The sequence below is a fragment of the Diadema setosum genome, chromosome 18 (genome assembly GCF_964275005.1).
Source record: "Diadema setosum chromosome 18, eeDiaSeto1, whole genome shotgun sequence".
NCBI classification, from domain to species: domain Eukaryota; kingdom Metazoa; phylum Echinodermata; class Echinoidea; order Diadematoida; family Diadematidae; genus Diadema; species Diadema setosum.
The window spans coordinates 9276686-9301575 of NC_092702.1; the positions used below are offsets into that span (position 1 = coordinate 9276686).

Sequence of the window (24890 nt, forward strand, 5' to 3'; positions counted from 1 at the left end):
ATGAACTGTTTATGGGCAATAAGTACTACAAGGGTACAAAATGTAATGATTTTCCTAAATCAAATGTTGCTTGCCATTTTCCCCCCTTTCTTTAAAGAGACTTTCTACAGAATTGAAAACAATGGTAAGCACCTGGGATGTCACAATGCCAATGGCAAAAAGAAAAAAAAAAGCTTACGGTTAGGAAAATCCCACAAGACAAATGATATCGTGCTTTATCTTTCACAGACATGGCAATGTAAATTAACTCACCTTCACTCTCTGACATTGCACTTTTATGAATGGCTAGCTGGACCCTTTTACAGAGAAAATGACAATCAGAGAAAGGAAAAATTATTATGAGAAAATAAGAAACCATATATGCAATAAAACAATATAACATGGTGTCACTGATCAATAATCACTAGTTGTAAAGAATGCTGATAGTAGTAATAGCAATATATAAAATAATGCTGCTAAATGTAGTGACAATGTGTACACTGTCATCATTTAATTCACCTATCATCACTACCATCATTATAGATATAATTATGCAACAATTTTGAAAATGTTGCGGCTGTTCATTATGGCTGCAGGTAGATTATAAGTTGGAGTTGAAAGTATAGAAAGTAAAGTACTGCATGCTTCTTTAGAGATCCAAGACCAAAATAAGTTAGGGTGTGTTTGTTCCCCATGGTAAATGATGCACACACATCTGACGAATGAATTTACCTCCTACTGTGTAATGTGTATAAAACAGATAATGACTAGCTCTAACCTCTGATTTTCCAACACTTTTTCTGACATGTCCTTTGCCAGTGGATACTTGTGGGAGACTCCTCGGAACAAAGCATAATCAAGATGAGGAAAATATCTGGACAACAGTCCAGGCCTGTGGACATACATGGAGGTAAAGAAAATGAAACAAAAAAGCATTCACAGATGTCTGTACGTTTGAGTACATTGTATTCATGGCATCATGTTCACATTTGTGACATCCATTTTTTTATTTTCACACAAAATTTGAAACATGATCACATTCACTGTCTAAATTGAACAAATCAAAATGCCTTCTTCGTTTTGTTTTTTTACCCAAATGCATCAAGATATCAAGATGATATCACTCAAACTTACATGTTACAGACTACTTCTACCACATTTTTTCTACAGATACACTTGCTACAAATCTCATCATTTCCACCCCTTCTACTCATATATATATATGAGTAAAACATTTTGACAACTGGATAAAGAAAACTTATGAAATCATAACCCTAACAACATATCTCAAAATCTCTTCCTGTAATACACTTGATGAAGCAAAGCTGAGGGTTACGATGATTTTGACATCCTTGCTGCAGCGCCATGTAAACAGAACACAATGCCATACAGCAGACTTTGAATAAAAACATAATGAATGATGCGGTCAGTAGTTTACTGACCTGACGGCCTTCGGTGTCTTCAGGATATTCCTCATTCCTCGCCGTTGGATGTCTTCGTGGAAAAAGACCTCCTGCGTGGATAAAAAGACAATGTAATGTAGGTTGTGTGAAGTCAAGTACACAGTGTACAGTTCTAACACCAACGAAAAAGGCAAAAGATCCATCAGCACACACACCAAGGGCTAATCAATGTAGTGTGTCAGTGTCAACAGATGCAACATTTTTGAATAAGCCCCATTAAAGGGGTATTCCAGACAATTTTCATAATTTCACATCATGTAGTACATAGATCAACAAATCTATGTATTGCTTGGGGTCAATTCCATTGTGACTTATGGGACAAAGTGACATTTTTTGGCAATTTCAAACCAGTATTTTGAGAAAATAGTTGTATCAAATGTATTTTTCTCAGTTCATGGTTAGATCCATCATATTACAGTTTATGAAAACACCATACTTAGTTTGAAAAGTATCATTGCATTACATACAGCAACGAAAAATTGCTGTCGTGACTTATGGGACATTTGAGGATCACCGTTTTTCACATGGGAAAGTAAGTTCTGAAATATTCTTACACACATAGTCTCTGGAAAGATATTTTCTTTCCTGAATGTAGCAAAGGGTTGGTGCTTACCCTGAGCCAAGTGGTATGAATATCTACTCATTGGTACAGTAGCAGGATAGGGAAAACCAGTGTGACTGATGGGACACAGAAACGTGACTTATGGGACGCTATCAACTACCACATTTTGAGATTGAGAGAATAATATTTACTGATGCCGGAACAAGTTCTAGAACATCAGAAAACCAATCTATGACCAAAGAACATTCAGAAAATAAGCCATCTGAGAATTACACAAGCTGTATTATGGTCATAATAGTGTATCAGAAATGATACATAAATTCTGCAAAAATTGGCAATTTTCATGAAAAATTAAGGTTTTTCGGACATAACTCCACTCCGCGTTCACCGATGTTCACAAATGAGGTATCAAAATATCCGTTGTGAAAGGCTGCTTTGAGTAAAAGATACCAGATCATCTAATTAAGCTTCATTAATCATCTATACTCATTAGTTTGATTTTCACAAAATGCAACCTTTCCGTGGAATTGACCTTGGTAGGATTTATTGTGGTTCTTGAGCAGAGAAACAATACTTTGAAAAACCTTAAACAAATTACACTGAACAAGGATGATGACACAGGAGGCTCACATATTTCAGAAATGTAGTCAGTGTAATTCCATTACAATACCGCTTGCTTACGAGTTCACCAGGTGTATAATCTATGCATGCCTTCTTCTTTTGTTCTGCTCCCTTGAGCCCCAACTCATGCATTCTTATGGTGACTCTGCCATGTCATCATCCTTGTTCATTCCAATTTGTTCTAAATTTTGAAAATATTCTTATTCTTCATCCCAATTATCATATATTCTGAAACTCTGCCATCAGTATAACTAATTTATAGTTGTTCAAATGTAAAAATCTGAAAATCATCCGGAGGTGTCCTTTAAAGACTAGAATTGCAAGCAAGCTCATTTTACCCAGTAATTTTTACAAAAGCATGATAAAAACTTGGAAAATTATATTTTCAATATTGATTATCTGATTTCTTACAAATTAATATTCTATAGAAACAGAACCTCGAGAAAGAACTCGTACATTTCTCCAAAAACTTGCCTGATTTAATTGTTTTTATTCATGGTGGAAAACAGCTTTAGCAAAATGCACATCGTCTTTAATTCTTTTTATGACACTTATCACAACCTATACTAGCATTAGCTACGAAAGAAAATGAGCTGACAACAAAGGAAAATGCTCTCTCTAGGCCCATTCACACATACAGAGTTATGGACTTTTGGGTCCCAAATGCAAAATCAATTATGTAATATTTACCTCTGTTCATACATGGCAAACAAACCTAACTCAGCTACAAGCAAAGTTCTTTAAATCTTTGATATGTAGGCCTACATGCTATTAAAACAATTACAAAGCACGACATAGAGGCATCAAGCCTTGTGTGGCCAGTTGTATCATGACAATTAACACAAATTTGAAAATTATTGTGAGGGTTTAAAATATCAAAATGAACCAACATCTGCATCTCTGTGAAAAGGAAGCAATAGAGTTTGTGTGTGTGTGTCCACATGAAGAATTGTTTTTGTATCACATTGCCAAAAACAAAGTGTTTTTATGAAACTTATACCCTATTTATACAAGGCATTTAGCAGAGTGCTTCTGAAGCACTCTAAAATTCTGTATTATGAACAAACGAAATAACTCTAAAGTGCTCCAGAAGTGGTACACAGCATGCATTGTGAATAATGCTATTACAGTTGTATGTAAAGTTCTTGCACGTGCAAAGGTTACCAAGGGTTACTGTAAAACACAATATTTTCGTGGCATGAAATTTTCGCAAATTGGAGCCGATGGCCTTTTTCGCGGCATGAAGTTTTCGCGAATTGCCACTGGCATTCAATGCATATAGTGTAGACAAGAACTTTCATGTGCATTCTAATTTTGCGAATCTTGACTCTCACGAAATTCGTGAAGTTAAAATGCATGCAAACATTCCTCGTTTTGCAGTATGCCCATCTCAGCAACTGTGATTGTGGTTTTGGCAGGTTATGATGCTCTGTATGAATAAACTCCAAGGGGCACACAATGGAAGTTAAAACTCTTCAGGAGTACTCCTGTACTCTATTTTGTGTATAAAAGGGGTCTGTTTCTGTTGTGTGTGAATAGGCTCTTCTAAATCATGTGCAAACAAAGTTGTTGACAGCAGAGTTAGTGTCAATTCAGTACTGTGACCTTGTGATTTGCAATAAGAGGCAGGCACTTAACATGAATACAAACAACAAAGTTCATTACGGTGACAAGGCTATGAAGTGAATTTAAAGCATGATCCAATCCATTAATTAACCCTGAACAAGGCTTTTCCTTTTGGGTGATTGTTGTCCACTGATATCAAAACAATTTATATGTGACGTACAGTGGTTCATTGTGCACAATCCCACATTGCTTTTCTTTGGCAATTTTACCATTTCTTATTACAAAAACCTAAATTTCTATCATTTACACGTGGTTTTGTCACATTTACTTGCAGTTTGGTGCATCTTTTATGTTACTTGAGCATTGTCTTCAGGAATCTCAATAACTATATTTATTCATACATAACGAAAAAAAAAAAAATGATGAAACATCTGAAATTGCCTACATGGGCTCTCTTTTCAAAACAACTTCTTGTAATAAGTCTATGCCTTTATTATTACAAAGTCATATGCCAAAGTTTTGATAACATATTCTCATGGTTTGGCACTGCATTACCAAAACAATCCTCTTAAATTTTTCTTCATCTCTGGCAGTATACATGACACCATTACATTGCACGAGGAAACCCATATACTGACTTTAATGTAACATTACCATCCCCCCCACCTTAAAGATGAAGTCTGGATCATTTGAAATTAGTCTGAAAAGAAAGAGTAATCTTACATGTAGGTAAGTACCATGAATATTTGACTAGAATTGGATTAAAATAAGGGAATATTTGAGATATACTGTGTACAAATAAACCATTCAAGAACTGTTTGAGAAATATTTGCAGAATTTCATTATTAAACTTTTCTAATTTATATTCCATTTTGGATTGAATGTTTGCTATTGTGCTCAAAAGATTTTAATCCTTCTCTTCAGACTACAGTAACTGGCCCAGAATTACCTTTCAATTCAGAGTAAGGTTATGTTCTGCCAAATTCATTTTTTTGAATTCTTTTTAAGATCTCTTTTTACCTCTACTTTATTTAACCCTCTCACCATCGCCTCTTCAAAATGCCATTTATTTTGTGCACACCTAGGCTGCAAATGATAGCAAATGGATTCAAAGACATCTTACATATTGCTGGACACTTTTTGTTTGTTTGGTTGTTTATGATGGATATGTAGCTTACCCGACTCATTTGAGCACACTTTGGGCAGCACCGTCCGATGGCTGGGCGGCTAACTGTTGAGAGGTCTGTGGAGGCAGGTGGGCACATCTTGAAATGGGCAAGCTCAGGTACCAGGTCCTGTGTCATGAATAAAGCAGGCAAAAAAATAAAAGAAAGGTACATAAAGATTTGTGCCATGTTCAAGATCTCAAAGCACCTGGATGGAAAAACTTGTGGGAATTATGACAAGAATTTTCCCAATGAAATTACTGGGGGTTCAACAGGTGATCAAAAGGAAAACTAACATTTCTGTGAGCATTATTATACACACTCTTGCTGTGATAGAATGGTGCTATACATAGTATTTACAGGAAAAGCGGCTTTTAATCGTTATAAACGGGAATAAATACAATGATGGAAGCATATTGTAATTTGACATATTATGCCCTTGCAAACTCCACAATTCAGTTTCTTCTCTGAGATCTTTTTTTAACCTTCCTTTTCACAAACATGGCCCATGAAATGGCAGTCACCAAGACATGTTTTCACAAGTGGCATTACAATCACTGCACACAACTTCATCATAATTGTTTTTTGTTTTTGTTTCCTTTTTTTTTTTGGGGGGGGGGGTTTGGGGTTACCCCCCACCCCCCCCCCCCACCCCCCATGAGCTTTTCTTTGCTTGATAGCCGATTTGGGAGACAAGTGTCACCAAAGAAATGTAAAGACCCCCCCCCCCCTTTTATTTTGTTGCTTGTCATGACCGAAACTTTAGCAAAAAGCTAGACAACCCCCACACCCTTTTCCATTTTTTAAAGTTATAAAGTGACACCAACAACAACATCAAAATAAGGGTAAGAAGAGAAACACAAAACTTTGCCAGCGTTCTTCACACTTGCCTTGAGACTTTTTCTACCTACTTCTACGAATGTTATAACAACAAACAAGTGAAAGCCTGAAGGATGAGAGCGTACATACAACTGTATGCAGCACATCTGCTTGGTTTTTTTTTAAAATTAAAATACAATATAGGTTCTCCAAGAATTAATGGATTCCTCGAAGAATTCTAAGAACAGAAAAACATCAACAATGCTTGGAAAGTCCACTTAAGCTGTCACTGTGGACATCACCATAAGAGGCTTGTGTGTAAATCAGTCAACACTCCAGAGTTTAAATTTCAATGGTTAATCTCACAAAAAGAACCTGCATGGTATACAGTGCACACACATACCCACACACACACTCACCACAAAGCTAACCTATTGAACTTTTCCCACAGTGTATTGTATGCAAAGCTGTTCTCAAGCCAGGCAAACAGCAAAACAAACACTCCACACTCTCTGATGGTTATCAATGGAAAACACTTCATATTTGTCCAACACTGACCTGGCTAATACAAATGACAACTAGGCTGAATGTCAAACACTAATGGGGAATATATTCACAAGAATACAGCATACAGAATGTATCATACGTATGTACAAGTGTACATTGTATACACATAAAAAGTATTAAATATCAATATATATGCATGAAGTCTATTGTCATGTTACACACTAATCTGATGCTGAGTAGTGTATCAATATCTCAAAACAATGATAAACAATAAACAATTGGTATACCTACTGTGTACAATCAACTTAAATATGTGATCATAATGTGTGTACCCAATGGATGACTTAAAGTTCAGTGCTAGTGCTAGTGCTATCTCAACACTAGCACCAGTGATAAAACCTATGACTAGTGCAATGGTTGCCAATGTAACGTACACACACACTCTAGACATGGCTACATAAACCTGACCCTTGGGGCAAAATTAAGATTGTTTTTGAGAAGGGATGAAATTTGTCACATTTTAATCTGTCTTCCTCATTACGTGTCTTTCTATTCAGTCATGACTACATCTTTTAATGTTTGACTTTATAAAACCACATGCCATTACTTTTTTTTGTCGCACAAATCCCGCAGACTTCGCTGATGCCAACACCTAGTGTTGGGAATCAACTGTGATTGGTATTGCCGCGTTTGCGTAATAATCTGACAGTCAGTGTTGGAGCTCGATTTAAGGCAGTTGCTTGGGAGATAGCACAAGCACCCAACTTGAAATCACCCGATACATGTGTAACCTGCACGTACACCAAGTACATTGCATTTACCAAGTAGGCCCTCCTCTCCATGAGCAAAACAAAAGTGTAGGTTTGGGAAACTGCACCATGACACTTTCCCCGCGTTCACATTGGTCCCCGCGACGCGGGGACAGCCACGAGAGATCTTATCTTTTTTACGACTGACCGTTCACATTGGTATCTCATCTGTCCCCGAGCTGTGGGGGCAATTTGGGGCTTGGAGCGAGCTCTGCCACTTGAATCCAGGCATAGCGCATGCGCACATTTGATGACCACAGCTGGACGCTATCAATTGCGCCCCAAGGTCACTCTCCCCTCCAAATCTTGTCCCCGTACCCGACTTGCTTCGCGGGGACGAGGGGACAAGTCCCAGCGAGCGTTCACATTATGGTTTTGGAGGAGAAAGTCCCACAGCTCGGGACTTTCCCCGCGTTGCGGGGACCAATGTGAACGCGGGGATTGTGACTGCACAAAATTTGTCTTCTACATGGTCGTGAAAAGAGCATGAAGGGGATAAAATATATAATGGAAGATTTTGGTATACATCGCAAATATCCACAGCTGTGACAACCACAGCAGTAAGTGAGATATCTTTTACAGGTCTAAAAATAAAGTATATAAAAACATTAAAAAATCATCAAAATAATATAAAGCCACTTACAAGAGATCATAAAAATTTGTAGAATGCAGAATCGAGAACACAGTATGCAACATGATGGCGATCAGAGCTATTGTTTACCATAAAACATGATATATTCGCGGCATGAATTTTTCGCGAATTGGAGCCGGTGGCCTTTTTTGCAGCATGAAATTTTCGCGAACTGCCACTGGCATTCAATGCACATAGTGTAGACAAGAACTTTCGCGTGCATTTTAATTTTACGAATCTTGGCGCTCGCGAAATTCGCGAAATTAAAATGCACGCAAACATTCCTTGTTTTACAGTAGCAATCTGCATCTTGTACACATCACACCTCTTCCCTGTCCAGTAATGCTCAATACACATTGCAGTACACGTGGTGCCCTAACCAGCTAAAATAACCTGTTGTATCATCTATAGGCAATGGCAAAAGTTGCTTCACCTAACGATCTGTGATATTGTCCTGATCACTTGAAAGCTGAGCTAATCTGTGACACACCTCCACAATGACTTCCTCTTAACCCATTAACACAACAAAACTGTGAATACAGCAGTTTCATTCAAACGACTAAAAATGATAACAAAAGTATCATCCCCTGCAGATTAGACAATGGCTGACACATCAAATATCTGATTTCAAATCAAAGTTGGCTGTTTTTCAAGGCTATGGCTATTGAACTTTACCACTTATTGTGATCATGAACGTGTCAATACGTTTTAAGTATTTTGATTTTGCTTCTTTTTTTCTATCCCTCTGGCAATGCTGCTTGTCATCTTACAGTTAAATAGTTTCCCAGGATCTTCTTGGGACTATGGGGCAAGTATTTATATCATGCACTGAATACATTATTGCCAAATGCACAAACATTTCAACTTGCCCAAAAGACTTTGTTACTTCCAGGCAGGAGGGTATTTGAAAGGTCTGTTGTAATTACAAATTCTAAATCCCAGTACTAAAAAAACAAAATCTAAATGAACAAATCCTCCAGTCCAGTTTTAAAAGTCATGCAAATATTTAGCCCTTACTTGTATGTTGCTTGACATGTACGGCAGGTTGTAAGTTATACAAAGAGATCATAAGACTGAGCTACACATTTAGGTACAGGTCAGTGAAAGAACGGAAAGTGAATTTGAAAATTTATCATTCAGTCAACCTTTACGTAAGGACACTATCCAGGCAGCCTTAGACTTCACACAAAGTTCACTTTATCTTATCAACCACAAGAGATATACACTGTACCAAACTTTTTCATCTTATCTCATCTATACTACACAGGATTTCTCAACTATGGTACTTGTCTACCCGCATATAATATGCGTTGTTGTTTTTTTTGTTTTGGTTCTATTCAAACAGGAACAATGAACAGACATTGGTGACATTGAGAAACCTGTTATGTATTGCAGAGGTGTATGTGATGGTTGAAAGAGCATTGTACTATTTTCGCATACTGGGTGCTGGATACATTTCCATGATTGGTGATTTCCTTTCTACCCAGGGACAAATTGTTAATTCTAACTCTCTTTGAATAAAGTTGTTGACCATTGTTGCTGGTTTTTTTTTTTTTTTTTTTTTTTTTTTTTTTTTTGGGGGGGGGGCTGTCTGGCTTCATAAGATGTACATCATGAACTGTAAGATCATACAACTCAGATTAAGTGATCTGTTATGAAACTACTCAAGACAATACAAACTGGGCTTTGTTGGTTATTTATGTGTACTCACCCTGTGTGTACTATGTTTGCCCTGCTATTAAACGAAACAGGAACCAGTGATAAAGAGGGCGAGTACGTGAAAAAAAAAAAAGACATTTTCAGTGACAGCATACTGGTCACTGAGGAAAGGAGTGAATGCATCATATTCTCCTTCATTCTGTTTTTTTTTTTTTTTTTTTTGCGTGCATTATATCTTCTTCAAAGTGTGACTTCTCCGCATTTATTTGTCTCTTGAGTTGCATTTGTTTACATTTCTATTATCTTTGACACACATTCCACATATGATACAAAGTTAATCAACTACAAGTGTACGTGTCATATATTTTGTGAGTATAATATTCCGTGAAGAGACCTGGAACAAAAGACAATTTGGTGAGAGGGAGAGGGTGAATTCAAGATCAAGAATGTATCAGTGATGGAATGAGAAATAAAAAAGATGTCCCTTTTCAGCAGAAAAGTTAGTGATTATCAATCTGAGAAATAATATTCAGCACATTTGTGTTCCACAAGGCAATATTTTTATAATGGTAATTTCCCAAATATCAGTTTGCTCAAGAAATTTGTACAAATAACAACACAACCAAGTATATCGTATGACATGTAATACAGTCATACTACAATACCGCACTTCAAATTGTTGAATCTCAGTCCCCTCCTATAAATAAGGAACACTTGGACAATGTATATTGACTAATACTTTGCACTGAGGGCTACTACACCTTACTCGCACTGTGAAGTGACACCAACCACATCACTCTAGTCTATGCGTATAAGTGTACCTGAATTACAGTCATTCAGGGATGACTGTAAATAGCTGCAGGAATGCTTGCCAACTGACATCTTGCAATAACAGGAAGACATGGATTTCACAAGCCTTACACCACCCACCCCATCTTGTCACAAGGTGACTACTGTGTACACAGGGTTACTCTAAACAGAGAGAGATTGAACAGGGGAAATAAGGTAACCTACACTCACATGCACTGATACCACAAAAATGATGATGAGTAACAGGGGAAGTATTATTCTTGTGTACATCCCTTGAAGTTTTCAATAGTAGCCCTATACCATTGGTCCACACATGTACAATGTAATTGTAAAGCATGGCTACACCTCTGCATGATATAAGTGTAAATGTCAACATTTTTGCTTGATTAAAGGGGTTTGCGCTGAGTGGCTCAAGAACATATTCGCGGGTTCTTGAATTTGCGCTGCGGAATTGTCAACCCATTCAAAATGTGCATAGAAAAGTGTAAAGACATTTTCGTGGGTTTCACAAACGTTGAATTTGCACTTGCCAAATACAGCACAAAATATGCCAAAATTAATGTACAGCGAAAATTTCTGTGTTTACACTACCTTTATGATAAAGCCTTCTTGATGATGTTCCACATAGTGAAATGTAGTACCGACCCCCTGGGTACCCGGGAATGGCCCGGACTTGCATCAAGTTGAATTTTTAGGATGTTACGCTATAAACCAAGTCCCAATCAAGTTCCTGTCAGGCCAGGCAATAGTTGAGCAGAAAGCCGCGGTCAAGTCCCCGACAGGCCGGTAAGTATTTGAGACACTAAAAAATTTCCCCCAATGAAAATAATTGTCCTAAAACCCTGATATATTCCTGACCAATCTGGGCAAGGTTTTAATAGTGAATTTCCCCTGACAAACCCCTGCATATTCCTGACCCACCTGGGGGGGGGGGGGGGGGAAATGTAGCTTCTACATGTATGAGGTTTTTATTTTTATTTTTTTTTTTTTTGGCTCTGAATGCACACTAAGTGAAGGCATGCAAAATAGCTTTAATATTTTCACGAATATCATTCATTTTAATTGTAAGATGAGTAAATAAAGGAGGTTAGGAAAAGAACAGACATTAACTCTACATAAGATTTGGAACAAATCAAAGAAAAAATCCCTTTTACATACAAATATGCTATGAGAAATGTTTAGTCAGAACCCTTATAGGAAATGATTTAAACGTGTCTGTAAAATCTGAGATATTATTCAAATTGTGCACTTGAGCTTTGCATTCTCAACTTGTCTATGCCCTGCAGAGCGTGTCAACTATACCCTGCCCTAACAGCATCGTCTCCATACACATTACGCTGCGCTGATATCATACAGTACATGTATGTGGGCTAGCTGAATCCAGTGCAATGTCACTGTTCACTTATTTTGTTTAAATCTCAAGTGTGGCTACTCATCTCTAGGTAATTGATTCATCAAGAGGATCACTTCTCAGCTGTCTCTGCAAAATTGCGCGATAACACCAGGAATCAGCTAGTTCGCTGTAAAATGTGCAGACTCACTGCATGACTGGAGCCACAACAGCCTAGGCACACGTGATATTGTACAGAGCGTACATACAATGTACTACACAGTACCGTGTACGCACTGTTGTATACATTATACTACGGTACGTACAGGTAATGACATGCACTAACAGCTGGGTCCACAACTGCTGAACATCATGACTTTAGATGAAGTTACACAGATTTTAACCACCAAGTGGCCTCATTTCACAGAACACATACTGTACTATAAACTAGAAAAGCACTCTGAGAGCGCAGACCTCCGCCAAGCAGCTACTTTCCACCGATGATCTTGCTCTTCCCAAAGAGATTTTTTTCCTCTCCACCACTGGGGAAAAGCTCTTTGGGCTCTTCCATAGAGATCAGTGATTTCCACACTCACAGGTATACATACTGAAAAATCACCCGATTTCCCAATATAGAAGCCTTTGTTACGTCATAAATCCTCAGCTGCGCGGCACGCCCTCGCCCAGCTGCAGAAACTGGAGCACGCACTTTAGTGAGCGTTTGAAAACCTCAAAAATGTGCAGCTTGAACTCCCAAGTTCATTGATCCTACCTGGCAAAATATCAAAAATCCTTCACAAATTCCCCAAAATTCTCGGATCACTACCGAAATTTAATCATTTGTTACTTGTGTCATTCTCAACCTTTCCTATAAGTTTCATCCAAATCCGTTAATTTTTATCCGTTATTTTGCACAGGGCAAAAAAAAAACAACAACAACAACAAACCAACGGTAACAAAAACATAACCTCCTCCCTTGGCGGAGGTAATGAGGAATTTTTTGCACTTTTCGCACAACCAGAAACTACAAGTACAAGCATGAAAATAAAAGCACACAAATATTTTTGCTTGCCATCATTCCAGTAATTAATGTCCTGATATCGCTGAAGTTAAAACATGCAAAATTCATCTTACAGCCAATATACCTCGTCAAACGCAAAGATTTTTTTTCAGGCAAAAATATCTACTTTTAAAGTACAAGCCGTGGATGACAAGGCTACATGTACATATTTCAGTATCTTTCACTTTGTACTACAATATGAGGCCCAACATATGCAGCTCATACATTATTTCTGATGTCATCTATTCCATGCCATTTAGATTGGAGCATTGTAGTGTGCTGTGATGTTTACACTTGTGCATTTGAACACAGTTGTACATGTATTATGGTACTCAAAATGAACGTTCAAGCAAATTTTCAAGAGCTTTTACTCAGAGATGAAAAAAAAAACAAGTGTTCACAAAAAGGATTCACAAAGAAAATTTAATTTCAAAGCTCAGTCTGCAGCTACTATTAGTCAGTAATTTTGCAAGATAGACCAAACAAACCATAGGTATACATCTTTCATGACATACCGGGTGTAAAGTTGTTGTTGTGAGTTTGTTTGCTCTTTTTAAAATCCCACATATCTTTTTTTTTTTAATTTATATGTTTAATTTCGAAATCATATGAAATCACAATATTTACAAATAATCATCTATCAGCAAAAACGAGAAAAAGAAAAAAAGAAGAAAAAAAAGTGACAAAAGCTATTCAGAGATAATATAAAAAGAGAACCACCATGATTCATCAATAAGTTATCTTTACCACAGATCAAAAGATATATTTGAGTGAGCTCCATTATTGTTCCACTCAATACACTGCATTAAAGTGTAACAGTTCACAAATGCAAAAGGGAAAAATCATGATATACTAAAGCAAACAATGGATTCATGGCACAGCAATGTCAGAGTATAGGTAGCCCTCGACCTGTTAATTGTTTCCTGTATTTCAGCAAACAAGTCCGGGCAGAACATTTTTATCTTGGTATGACTCACTTAAAGGTGCATAGTCCCGGTAGTGTAGAGGGCGCTGTTGATGATACTGCCGATCACCGTTAGCATTGATACGAAGATTACCGAAGTTGAGCTGTCATCAAGAGTAAAGTGCGTAGGTGTTGCTAAGTAACGTTGCCTTCGTTGTCTTCTCTACGCATCGCGCAATCTGTAGTAATGCCAGGGTGCGTGCATATGTGCTTGTTATTATGACATCTCAAAAGAAGTTTGCAACAGCTGTCATCCCCCTCAGCCGAATCATGAGCCAAACTGTGATCGGACCACTGACTACAGTGAATCGGACTTCTTCGGACTCGGGGAAGTGGGCCACAGCGTAAGCACTAAAGAGGAGTCGATAGCGTAGGTCTCTACAGGAAACTTGCGCCATGCGCCTACGTACGCATTTGACTACAACACCGGGACCATGCACCTTTAAAGCCAAAACATAGTTCTAAAGTGCCCTGTTGCATAAAACCCTTACCGCTGGACTTACCGCTCCTTTCTAGCGGTAAGTCTTCAAATCAGCGGTAAAGCTTCTAATCCTTGATGCTGATTGGCTGTGACGCCTAATTTTGACGGTACATGTAGTTACTATTGAAATTCAATGGTAAGTTTTATGCAACGGGCCACAGTGGTACGCCTGCAAAAGTTGTGAAATTTCACTTCCAAATGTGCATGTATGCCTAAATGTGTGGAATAACACTGTAATAACAAAATATTCGATGGTTAATGACAAAAATGCCAAATAATAACCAAAAAGGTTCACTGGAGTAGCAGTCTAAAAACTTACCCAATTGGGGTCAGGCTAAACTCCGACTCAGGGACAACTCGGCCTCGCTTTGACGGTGGGACGAGTTGTCCCTCTGGATTGTAAAGCGTGGTGATGTACTATGGGAGCAGCCTGTAGCGCTTCGCATTTTGGCTGGTCACAGTTATGGTCTGAGTTAGGAAAGTGCACGCTAATCCTGTACAAAACAAATGGATAGCGCGCCGTCCTCAAGCGTATTATGCACATCACCTGAGACGCGCTGTCTTTGAAGTTGTTTTGTTGTTTATCAAGTGTCTTTGATTGTCTTTTCAGTATGGCAGTCACAAACTGCGTGTAAATTGTCTGAAATAGGGCCGAGTTTTCCCTGAGACCGAGTTAGTCTGGATCCTTCTGGAATAAAAGTCGGCATACAGACTCTTATTTTTGATCTCAAAATACTCCAAAACAACTCCTCATCCCGGCAAATTGCGTCAGCCAGTTAAGTTTCTTGGTAGACTCTCTCGATATATTGCAAGCAAATATGAAATGGTGCCAGACGGGTTCTCAAACCCTTACCAAAACTATGTTTTCACTTAAAGCTTTTGCATGTAAAATGTGAAATGTAGAAATGGCACTATTCCCTTGCCCACAATTTCAAGTTGTGCTTCCATTTATAATTTGAAATATTTGCTAGCTTAAAAGCCCATACTTAAAAAAAAAAACAACAACAACATATATGCCTCTGTAAACATTGTTCGAAACATCTCCTACATCTGCTGTATCTCAGTAATGCACTTGTCAATTGTAGTCCCGGCCCATGGGTACCCGGGGATGGCCGGGACTTGCAACCAAGTTGGGCGGGGATTTCAGCATTTTTTTTGCCCGGGTGGGTCGGGAATAGACCGGGCTTTGTAAGGGAAAATTCGCTTAATTTGCCCCGGTGGGCCGGGGATGTACTGGGGTGTTGTCGAGGGAAATTCAATTATTTTGCCCCGGTGGGTCGGGAATGGACCGGGCTTTGTCGGGGGAGATTCACTTATTTTGCCCCGGTGGATGGGGAATAAACCGGGGCTTGTCCGGGGTAATTCGCTCCAACCAAACGGCAGGGATTTGGGGCGGGAATTTTGGCCGGGATTGAGCCAGATTTTGCTTGAGAGTTGACCATGACTTGTACCATTTCCAGTACGGTAATGTGACAAATAAATTATTTCGCTTGACTAGCAATTCCCCGCTATTGAAGACTCGGTAACATTGCCCAAAAGTCGCGTGAACGCATGAATCACGTAAGAAAATAGTGCCTTGCATGAAACATGCGCGATTTGCGCATTTCATGAATTTTTCTGATGTGGAACCTTCGATCGTATTGTCTGCCGATGTGCGCCGGATCCGCGCTTTACGCGATTCCATGCGGGCTCGGTCACACTGCCCAAAAGTTGCGTAATCACATAAATCACGTAAGAAATTTGGTCTTGCGTGCTTGTCCGTCGAGAATTTGACCATTTTCGCTGATTTATGCAATGAAAAATCACCGATGAATTGCGCAAGAACTACGGAAAGATCACGCAAAAATATAGCGCCAATCATACGTGAGTGGTAATACTAAGTGTCACAAATGTACACACAAGTAGTTATGTACATGTATCAAGGCTGTATGCATGGTTGTTTAATGTGTATGTACACAGGGTGACCAGATTAATGGAGAACATTCTATATGATATAGATATAGTACATACAGGCTGACCAGATCAGTGGAGAATTTTCTACATGGTATACAATGTAGCTACAGTACATGTATGCATGTGACAGGAAATACATAATAGCTCACTCAATCTAGAATGATTTAACCCATTCCAGAAAATTCTAGGAAGTGCTGGCTGAGTGAGGCACTGCCCTTGTAACCCAATGTGATTGGTAGTTAATTTTGGCAATGATGTTATGCACATATTAGGCAGTGAGTCATCCAGGATTCCTGGAATTTGGACTTGCTAGTATGTTCAGGTATGTGGCCCCAGGTTGGAGAAAATTACAGAATGTACTAGAAAGGGGTGAATGGATAGTATATAAGCAGGAGAAATTCTGAGGTAGGCAGAGTACCCAACACCTCTGCTCTGAGAGTTACGTCACTTCTGGCTCTGAAGCGACTTGTTATAGTCAGTCCTGTGTTACCTGCTGACCTGCTATACAAACTGTGTTTGTGGAGATAAGGCCTGGGAGACATTTTGCCTGCAGAGAATTAATTTGCCTACATTGAAGAGAGACTCCATATTTTAGTGTCAACGGACATTATTACGGCAAAGCTGTGACGGGCTGGATTCCTTGCTGGACATTATAAAGTGAATCATCATTCAACGCATCAACTGGACGTGGTCGTCATAACGTTTGGATTTTGCACATTTCGCCGTGGCCATTATCGTGGATTTTACCCCGGATCTATAACGTGGATTATTGCAATCAGTGCCTCTGGATTTACATTGGAGGAATCATTCATCGGTGCATCAAGGACCATTAATTTGTGCATCGAACATCGTATCTGGACATTCTCAAAGGATTATTTGATTTCCAGGGATATTGCCTGTAAGTGATTCCATTACCGATTTATAATTGTTTTATTGATCATTATTGTACTGATGTGAAAACCGATTACGAGTCTGTACCCACAATATCACTGTTAATAAACCGCCTGAACATCAGTTGATTGTTTCTTTTGTGCGATCATTCTCAGAGTGATTTTGGTCGTAACAAAATTGGGGGCTTGTCCGGGAAGTGAATTTAAAGCCAAAACTTAGAATTTGGAACGTTCCGGAATCCAGAGTATTGGTACAGACAAAATACCAGTGAGTTGATTGTTCAATTGTATATGGTGTGTAATACATTGTGACAATGTCAATCAGTACCATGGATGTTCAGGCATTTGTTCAGAGGACAGATTTGTCCCTCAAAGATTTGCAAAGGTTACGCAAGTGTGATTTGACTGCTGTTGCACAGCATTTAAATGTTGATGTTCCACAAGGTGTACGAAAGGCAGAGATTCTTGACTTGGTAGCTGGTCACATGGAGCTCAAAGAAGAAACTCAAATTACAGATCAAGCCCAAATGTCTGATCAAACACGGCTTGAGCTTGCTAAAATGGAAATGGAGAAAGAGAAGATGAGATTAGAAATGAAGAAACTTGAAATGGAACAGAAGAAATTTGAGGTGGAGCAACAAGTGAAATTGCGTGAGATGGAATTGACTCATGCACATACTGTTGAAAATCGTGAAAGGGCTCCTCCTGAATTTGATTTGGCCAAGAACATTCGATTGGTGCCAAAGTTTGAGGAAAACAGAGTTGATGCATATTTTGTGTCATTTGAGAAGGTGGCTAACAGTTTGAACTGGCCACAGGAATTTTGGCCCTTGCTCCTTCAAAGTGTGTTTGTCGGCAAAGCAGCCGATGTGTACTCATCTCTCTCTGAAGAGCAATCACGTGACTATGCTACAGTCAAGAAAGCAGTGTTGAATGCTTATGAGTTGGTGCCAGAGGCGTACAGACATAAGTTCAGAAATTCGTATCGCAAACCAGGCCAGACACATGTTGAGTTTGCTCGTGAAAAAGAAATGATGTTCGATAGGTGGTATAGATCCCTGAAAGTGGATCAGGATTTTGATAACCTACGTGAGGTTGTTCTTTTGGAAGAATTCAAAAAGAGTGTTGCTTTCAGTGTGAGGTCGCATTTGGATGATCACAAAGTGACAAGTTTGCATAAAGCAGCCTTGATGGCTGATGAGTATGAGCTGACCCACAGAAATGACAACAGACCACCTTTCAGGAATTTCCCTGGAAATAAGAGAGACAAAAATCAGTCGAGCAATCCAAAGAATGCTGGTTCTGAAAAAGGCACGAGTTCTGAAACTTCATCGGCACCAAAGCCTCAATCTGACAAAGGGTCCAGTACAAGTGCAAATGTCATCAAATGTTTTCACTGTAACAAGACAGGGCATGTAAAGTCACAGTGTTGGAAGTTGCAAAACAAAACAAAGAAGGACATGGGATTTGTCATGTCAAAAAGTGTCCTACCCGAAAATAGTGTCCCTTTCAGTGAAACACAGGCCATTGAAAGTCGATCTCCCAAGTTCAAAGATAGGACTAAGCAGGTGGATGAGAGCTACCGTAGCTTTTTGTTTGATGGTGAGGTGACCCCATGTACTTCTGGTGAGGCAGGTAAACCAGTAGTCATCCTGCGGGATACGGGGGCCTCTCAGTCGTTGATGGTGGATGGTGGTATGACTTTCCCACCAGATAGTGCAGTTAATGCAAAAGTCTTGATTCAGACTGTTGATGGCAGTTATATGTCAGTACCACTGTATAGAGTGGATTTGAAGTGTGACCTAGTTTCTGGTCCTGTCACTGTTGGAGTTGTTCCTGAGTTGCCCATGGCAGGCATTGACTTTTTGTTGGGGAATGACTTGGCTGGGGACAAGGTGGTTGCGTCTCCAGTTGTTTCGGATAAACCAGTGGTGGTTGCTGAAACTGAGCAGTTGCAGGAGGAGTTTCCTGGGATTTTCCCAGATTGTGTTGTGACTAGGTCTCAGGCTCGTAGAGCTGTTCAAGATGATGCGGATTCTGTTGATGTGGAGGAGAATTCCGGTGTTTGGTTGGCAGAAACCTTTTTCAAGGATTTGAATGATGGGGTTGCTGTATTAGGCTCCGAGGCTAACAGTGATGGGCTGTTTAGCAAGTCTTCCTTGGTTGAAGCACAGCAGGCAGACTCTGAGTTGAAAGGCTTGTCTCAGACGGCGTGTTCTGAGGCTGAGGCTGAAAAGGTCCCTGAGTGCTATTATGTCAAAGATGGCATTTTGATGAGGAAGTGGAGACCTCCCCATAGGCCAGCTGATGAGGATTGGACGGTGGTCCGTCAAGTTGTTGTCCCTCCCAGTTACCGCAGTGAGATCTTGAGGATTGCTCACGAGTTACCCGTTGGCGGCCATTTAGGCGTCAGAAAGACAAAGGATCGGATCATGAGGCATTTCTATTGGCCAGGGTTGAATGTGGATGTGGCTGAGTTTTGCAAGACTTGTCACACATGTCAGGTGGCTGGTAAGCCACAGCATTCAGTGAAGCCGGCGCCATTGATTCCGATACCTGCGTTTGAAGAACCATTCAGTCGGGTTCTAGTTGACTGTGTTGGACCTTTGCCTAGGACTAGGTCGGGTCATAAGTACCTCTTGACAATCATGGATATGTCTACACGGTTTCCAGAAGCTATCCCATTGAGAAATATCACTGCTAAGACTGTGGTAGATGCTCTAGTGCAGTTTTTCACTAGGTATGGGTTGCCCAAGGAAGTGCAGTCTGACCAAGGGTCAAATTTCATGTCAGGCATATTTCAAGAGGTGATGTATCGTTTGGGTGTGAAGCAGCTGAAGTCGTCAGCTTATCATCCCCAATCCCAAGGTGCGTTGGAGCGCTACCACCAGACCCTAAAGACAATGATTAGGGCATTCTGTGAGGAGTATCCCGAGGATTGGGATAAGGGCATCCCTTTCCTGCTGTTCGCAACGAGGGACTCCCCAAATGAGTCGACGGGTTTCAGCCCATTTGAGTTGGTGTACGGTCATGAAGTTAGGGGCCCACTGAAGCTCATCAAAGAGAAATTCATGACTGAGGATGATGAGGTCCACCTACTTGACTATGTGTCAAAGTTTCGTGAAAGGCTTTCAAAGGCTTGTGAGGTAGCTAGGGAACACTTGAAAGTGTCACAAGACTCAATGAAGAGAAAGGCAGACAAAAATGCCAAAGCCCGAACCTTCAAACCAGGTGACAAAGTTCTTGTACTGCTGCCCATACAAGGTGAACCACTGAAAGCCAAGTTCAGTGGCCCATACTGTGTCAAAAAGAAACTCAATGATGTGAATTATGTGATCAGTACGCCAGACAGACGAAAAGATCAGAGGGTGTGTCATGTAAACATGCTGAAAGAGTACTATGAGAGAAAGGCTAGTCAGCCTGTAGGTGTAGCTCAGGTGGTAGAAGAGGAAGTAGATGAAGAGGGAGAAGCTCAAGATGAGAATGGAAGTGAGCCCTCTAGTGCCAGGTTGTCTAACTCAGAGATGTTAGGGAAAATAGATGAGGCACTGAACTACCTACCTGAAAATCAGAGGAAAGATGTGACTAGTCTGTTACATGAGTACAAAGAATTGTGTAAAGACAAACCAGGCTGCACCCCTCTGGCTGTACATGATGTTGATGTAGGAGATGCTGACCCTATCAAGCAAAACCCTTACAGACTAAACCCGAGCAAACTGCAAAAAGTAAGGGAAGAGGTTCAGTACATGCTAGACAATGACATAATAGAACCGAGTAAAAGCAGTTGGAGCTCCCCAATCGTCATGGTGCCCAAACCGGATGGGTCTCAAAGATTCTGTATAGATTACCGAAAGGTAAACGCCGTGACGAAAACAGATTCTTTCCCCATTCCCAGACTTGAAGACTGCATTGACAGGGTCGGAAATTCTGCATATGTCAGTAAAATAGACCTTCTAAAGGGATACTGGCAAGTGCCCTTGACCGACAAAGCCAGGGAGATTTCTGCCTTTGCTACACCAGATGGCTTGTTCCAATGCAAAGTAATGCCATTTGGCATGAAAAATGCTCCGGCCACCTTCCAACGGCTAACAAACCAAATCATTGCCGGACTTGACAACTGTGTAGTATACATTGATGACATCCTAGTGTATAGTGACACGTGGGAAGAGCACATTACACACTTGCGGCAACTTTTTGATCGACTCAAGGAGGCCGGATTGGTGATTAATCTGGCAAAGAGTGAATTTGCAAAGGCCAAAGTGGTGTATCTTGGGCATGTAGTCGGTCAGGGACAGGTATTGCCAAGAGAAGCCAAAGTAGAAGCTATACTAGGCTTTCCCATTCCCCAATCCAAGAAGGAGTTGCTCAGATTCCTGGGCATGGCTGGTTTCTACAGGAAATTTGTGCCAAATTTCAGCACTGTAGTCACCCCCCTAACAAACCTGCTGAAGGGTAAGGCAAAGTACACCTGGACTGATGAGTGTCAAAGGGCCTTCGAGAAACTAAAAGCAGTCCTTGCTAATGAGCCTGTTCTGGCAGCTCCTGACTTCCAAAAGCCATTCAAAGTGGCAATCGATGCTAGTGATGTAGGAGTGGGAGCGGTTTTGCTCCAAGAAGATGAAGAAGGCACTGAACGACCGGTTAGCTACTTTTCCAAAAAGTTGAACGCATACCAAAAGAAATACTCAACTATCGAGAAGGAGGCTCTCAGTCTCATCCTTGCCCTCCAGCAATATGAAGTGTACTTGACAAATAGCAAAGGGGAGATCACGGTCTATACTGACCACAACCCCTTGGTCTTTTTAGACCGGTTCAAAATGAAGAACAATAGACTGTTCAGATGGAGCATGATGACGCAGCCATATGCTCTGAAAATCAAACATGTGGCAGGCAAAAATAATGTAATTGCTGACGCTTTGTCAAGAGTGTAACATGAAGAGAGTATCAAAGGTGAAAAGTTTTCACCGCATATCACTTACAGTGTACATTGTATGTGTTTAGCATATCCATTAACGTATGCAAAACAGTTTGACATGATTGTATAAGCTCCGAGAATCCAAGCAATATCAATGTAACTGGTATCCATGAAAAGAGAACATGGAATCAATGCAACTTTTCAAAAGGCATGTGATAGTATGTGATTATGGTTGTTTGAGTTGGATTTTACCTCACATTCGTTGTAAATAACAATAAGAAATTGTGAAGGTAAAAGAAACCCTTGCTACAGCAAGGCTTTCTTTTTCCCATGGGGGATGGTGTCACAAATGTACACACAAGTAGTTATGTACATGTATCAAGGCTGTATGCATGGTTGTTTAATGTGTATGTACACAGGGTGACCAGATTAATGGAGAACATTCTATATGATATAGATATAGTACATACAGGCTGACCAGATCAGTGGAGAATTTTCTACATGGTATACAATGTAGCTACAGTACATGTATGCATGTGACAGGAAATACATAATAGCTCACTCAATCTAGAATGATTTAACCCATTCCAGAAAATTCTAGAAAGTGCTGGCTGAGTGAGGCACTGCCCTTGTAACCCAATGTGATTGGTAGTTAATTTTGGCAATGATGTTATGCACATATTAGGCAGTGAGTCATCCAGGATTCCTGGAATTTGGACTTGCTAGTATGTTCAGGTATGTGGCCCCAGGTTGGAGAAAATTACAGAATGTACTAGAAAGGGGTGAATGGATAGTATATAAGCAGGAGAAATTCTGAGGTAGGCAGAGTACCCAACACCTCTGCTCTGAGAGTTACGTCACTTCTGGCTCTGAAGCGACTTGTTATAGTCAGTCCTGTGTTACCTGCTGACCTGCTATACAAACTGTGTTTGTGAAGATAAGGCCTGGGAGACATTTTGCCTGCAGAGAATTAATTTGCCTACATTGAAGAGAGACTCCATATTTTAGTGTCAACGGACATTATTACGGCAAAGCTGTGACGGGCTGGATTCCTTGCTGGACATTATAAAGTGAATCATCATTCAACGCATCAACTGGACGTGGTCGTCATAACGTTTGGATTTTGCACATTTCGCCGTGGCCATTATCGTGGATTTTACCCCGGATCTATAACGTGGATTATTGCAATCAGTGCCTCTGGATTTACATTGGAGGAATCATTCATCGGTGCATCAAGGACCATTAATTTGTGCATCGAACATCGTATCTGGACATTCTCAAAGGATTATTTGATTTCCAGGGATATTGCCTGTAAGTGATTCCATTACCGATTTATAATTGTTTTATTGATCATTATTGTACTGATGTGAAAACCGATTACGAGTCTGTACCCACAATATCACTGTTAATAAACCGCCTGAACATCAGTTGATTGTTTCTTTTGTGCGATCATTCTCAGAGTGATTTTGGTCGTAACATAAGAGTGATACATTAGTGTTTCATCGATCAGTATTTCGTAAGTACATGTATTACATGCGCTTATTTACGTGTTCTGTTAGAGATACATAGGCCTACGCCAATATCTTTTTTTTTTCAGTGATTTTCAGTGATACGTAGGTGTTACAAGAGCGAAACATGCGTCATTATTTATGTCTGCTTATAGTCAGCGGAGAGTCGTTGGTGAACGCGATAGCGGCAACATTTTCGCGAACAATCGCTGATATTCCACGCATATTTCGTGCATTGTTCGCGTAAGAACCACGCAAACTACGCAAAAATTACGTAAAACAGCCCAATAATGCGTAAACTTTTATGCGAAGCCGAGTTTTGAGCTCCTCAAAACCCGGAATTGCGTAAAGCGCCGATCCGGCGCACATCGGCTGACAACTACGAAGGTTCCACGTTGTAGACAAACTCATGAAATGCGCAAATTGCGCATGTATCGCGTAAATAAGGCTCGAATTTCTTACATGATTCATGCATTTACGCGACTTTTGGGCAGTGTGACAGGTCCTCAAAGGCCAGGTTTCCAGCTCAAAACTCGGCTTTGCATAAAAGTTTAGGCAGTATTACACTGTTTTACGTAATTTTTGCGTAGTTTGCGTTGTTCTCACGCGAAAAACGTGCGAAATATGCGTGGAAAACTACGCTGTTCTTACGCGAAAAAAGCACGAAATAAGCGTGGAATATCAGTGATCGTTTGCGAAAATGTTGCCGCTATCACGTTCATGTGCGAATCATGCGCGATTCATGCGCAATTCATTGTGATAAAGCGCAGATTATTGCGTGATTTTCCGTGGACCTCAGTCGTCGCGCACAACCACGAATTTGCCCTATTTTGGGCCTTTGCGTGCCTATGCGCTGAAAGTGCGTGGTTTAGTGATTTTTTTGTGTGATATTTCCGTAGTTCTTGCGCAATTCATCGGTGATTTTCATCGCGTAAATCAGCGAAAATTCTCAACGGACAAGCACATACAACCAAGTTTCTTGCGTGATTCATGCAAACTTATATGACTTTTGGGCAGTGTGACCGGGCCTTGAGGGTCGGGACTTGGCCAGGGATTTCTCTGCAAATACGCCCAGCTTGTCGGGGACTTGGCCGGGGATTTCTGCACAAATATTGCCTGGACTGTCGGGGAATTGGACGGGGATTTCAACTTCAATTTTGCCCGGCCTGCCGGGGACTTAGCGGGGGATTTCCGTGA

At 40.2% G+C, this 24890-nt stretch overlaps 1 protein-coding gene across 3 annotated transcripts in view; it reads right to left on the reverse strand.

Moving 5' to 3' along the window:
• LOC140242031 (glycerol-3-phosphate acyltransferase 1, mitochondrial-like) overlaps positions 1-24890 on the reverse strand; it is a 71789-nt gene that overhangs the window by 23157 nt on the left and 23742 nt on the right. For all 3 annotated transcript variants that reach the window (XM_072321781.1, XM_072321782.1, XM_072321780.1), the window contains exons 3-6: positions 5370-5486; positions 1422-1492; positions 758-871; positions 253-296 (exon numbers count right to left, since the gene is read on the reverse strand). In XM_072321781.1, coding sequence (XP_072177882.1) covers positions 253-296; positions 758-871; positions 1422-1492; positions 5370-5486 — 346 coding nt within the window. The remainder of the gene's footprint in view (positions 1-252; positions 297-757; positions 872-1421; positions 1493-5369; positions 5487-24890) is intronic.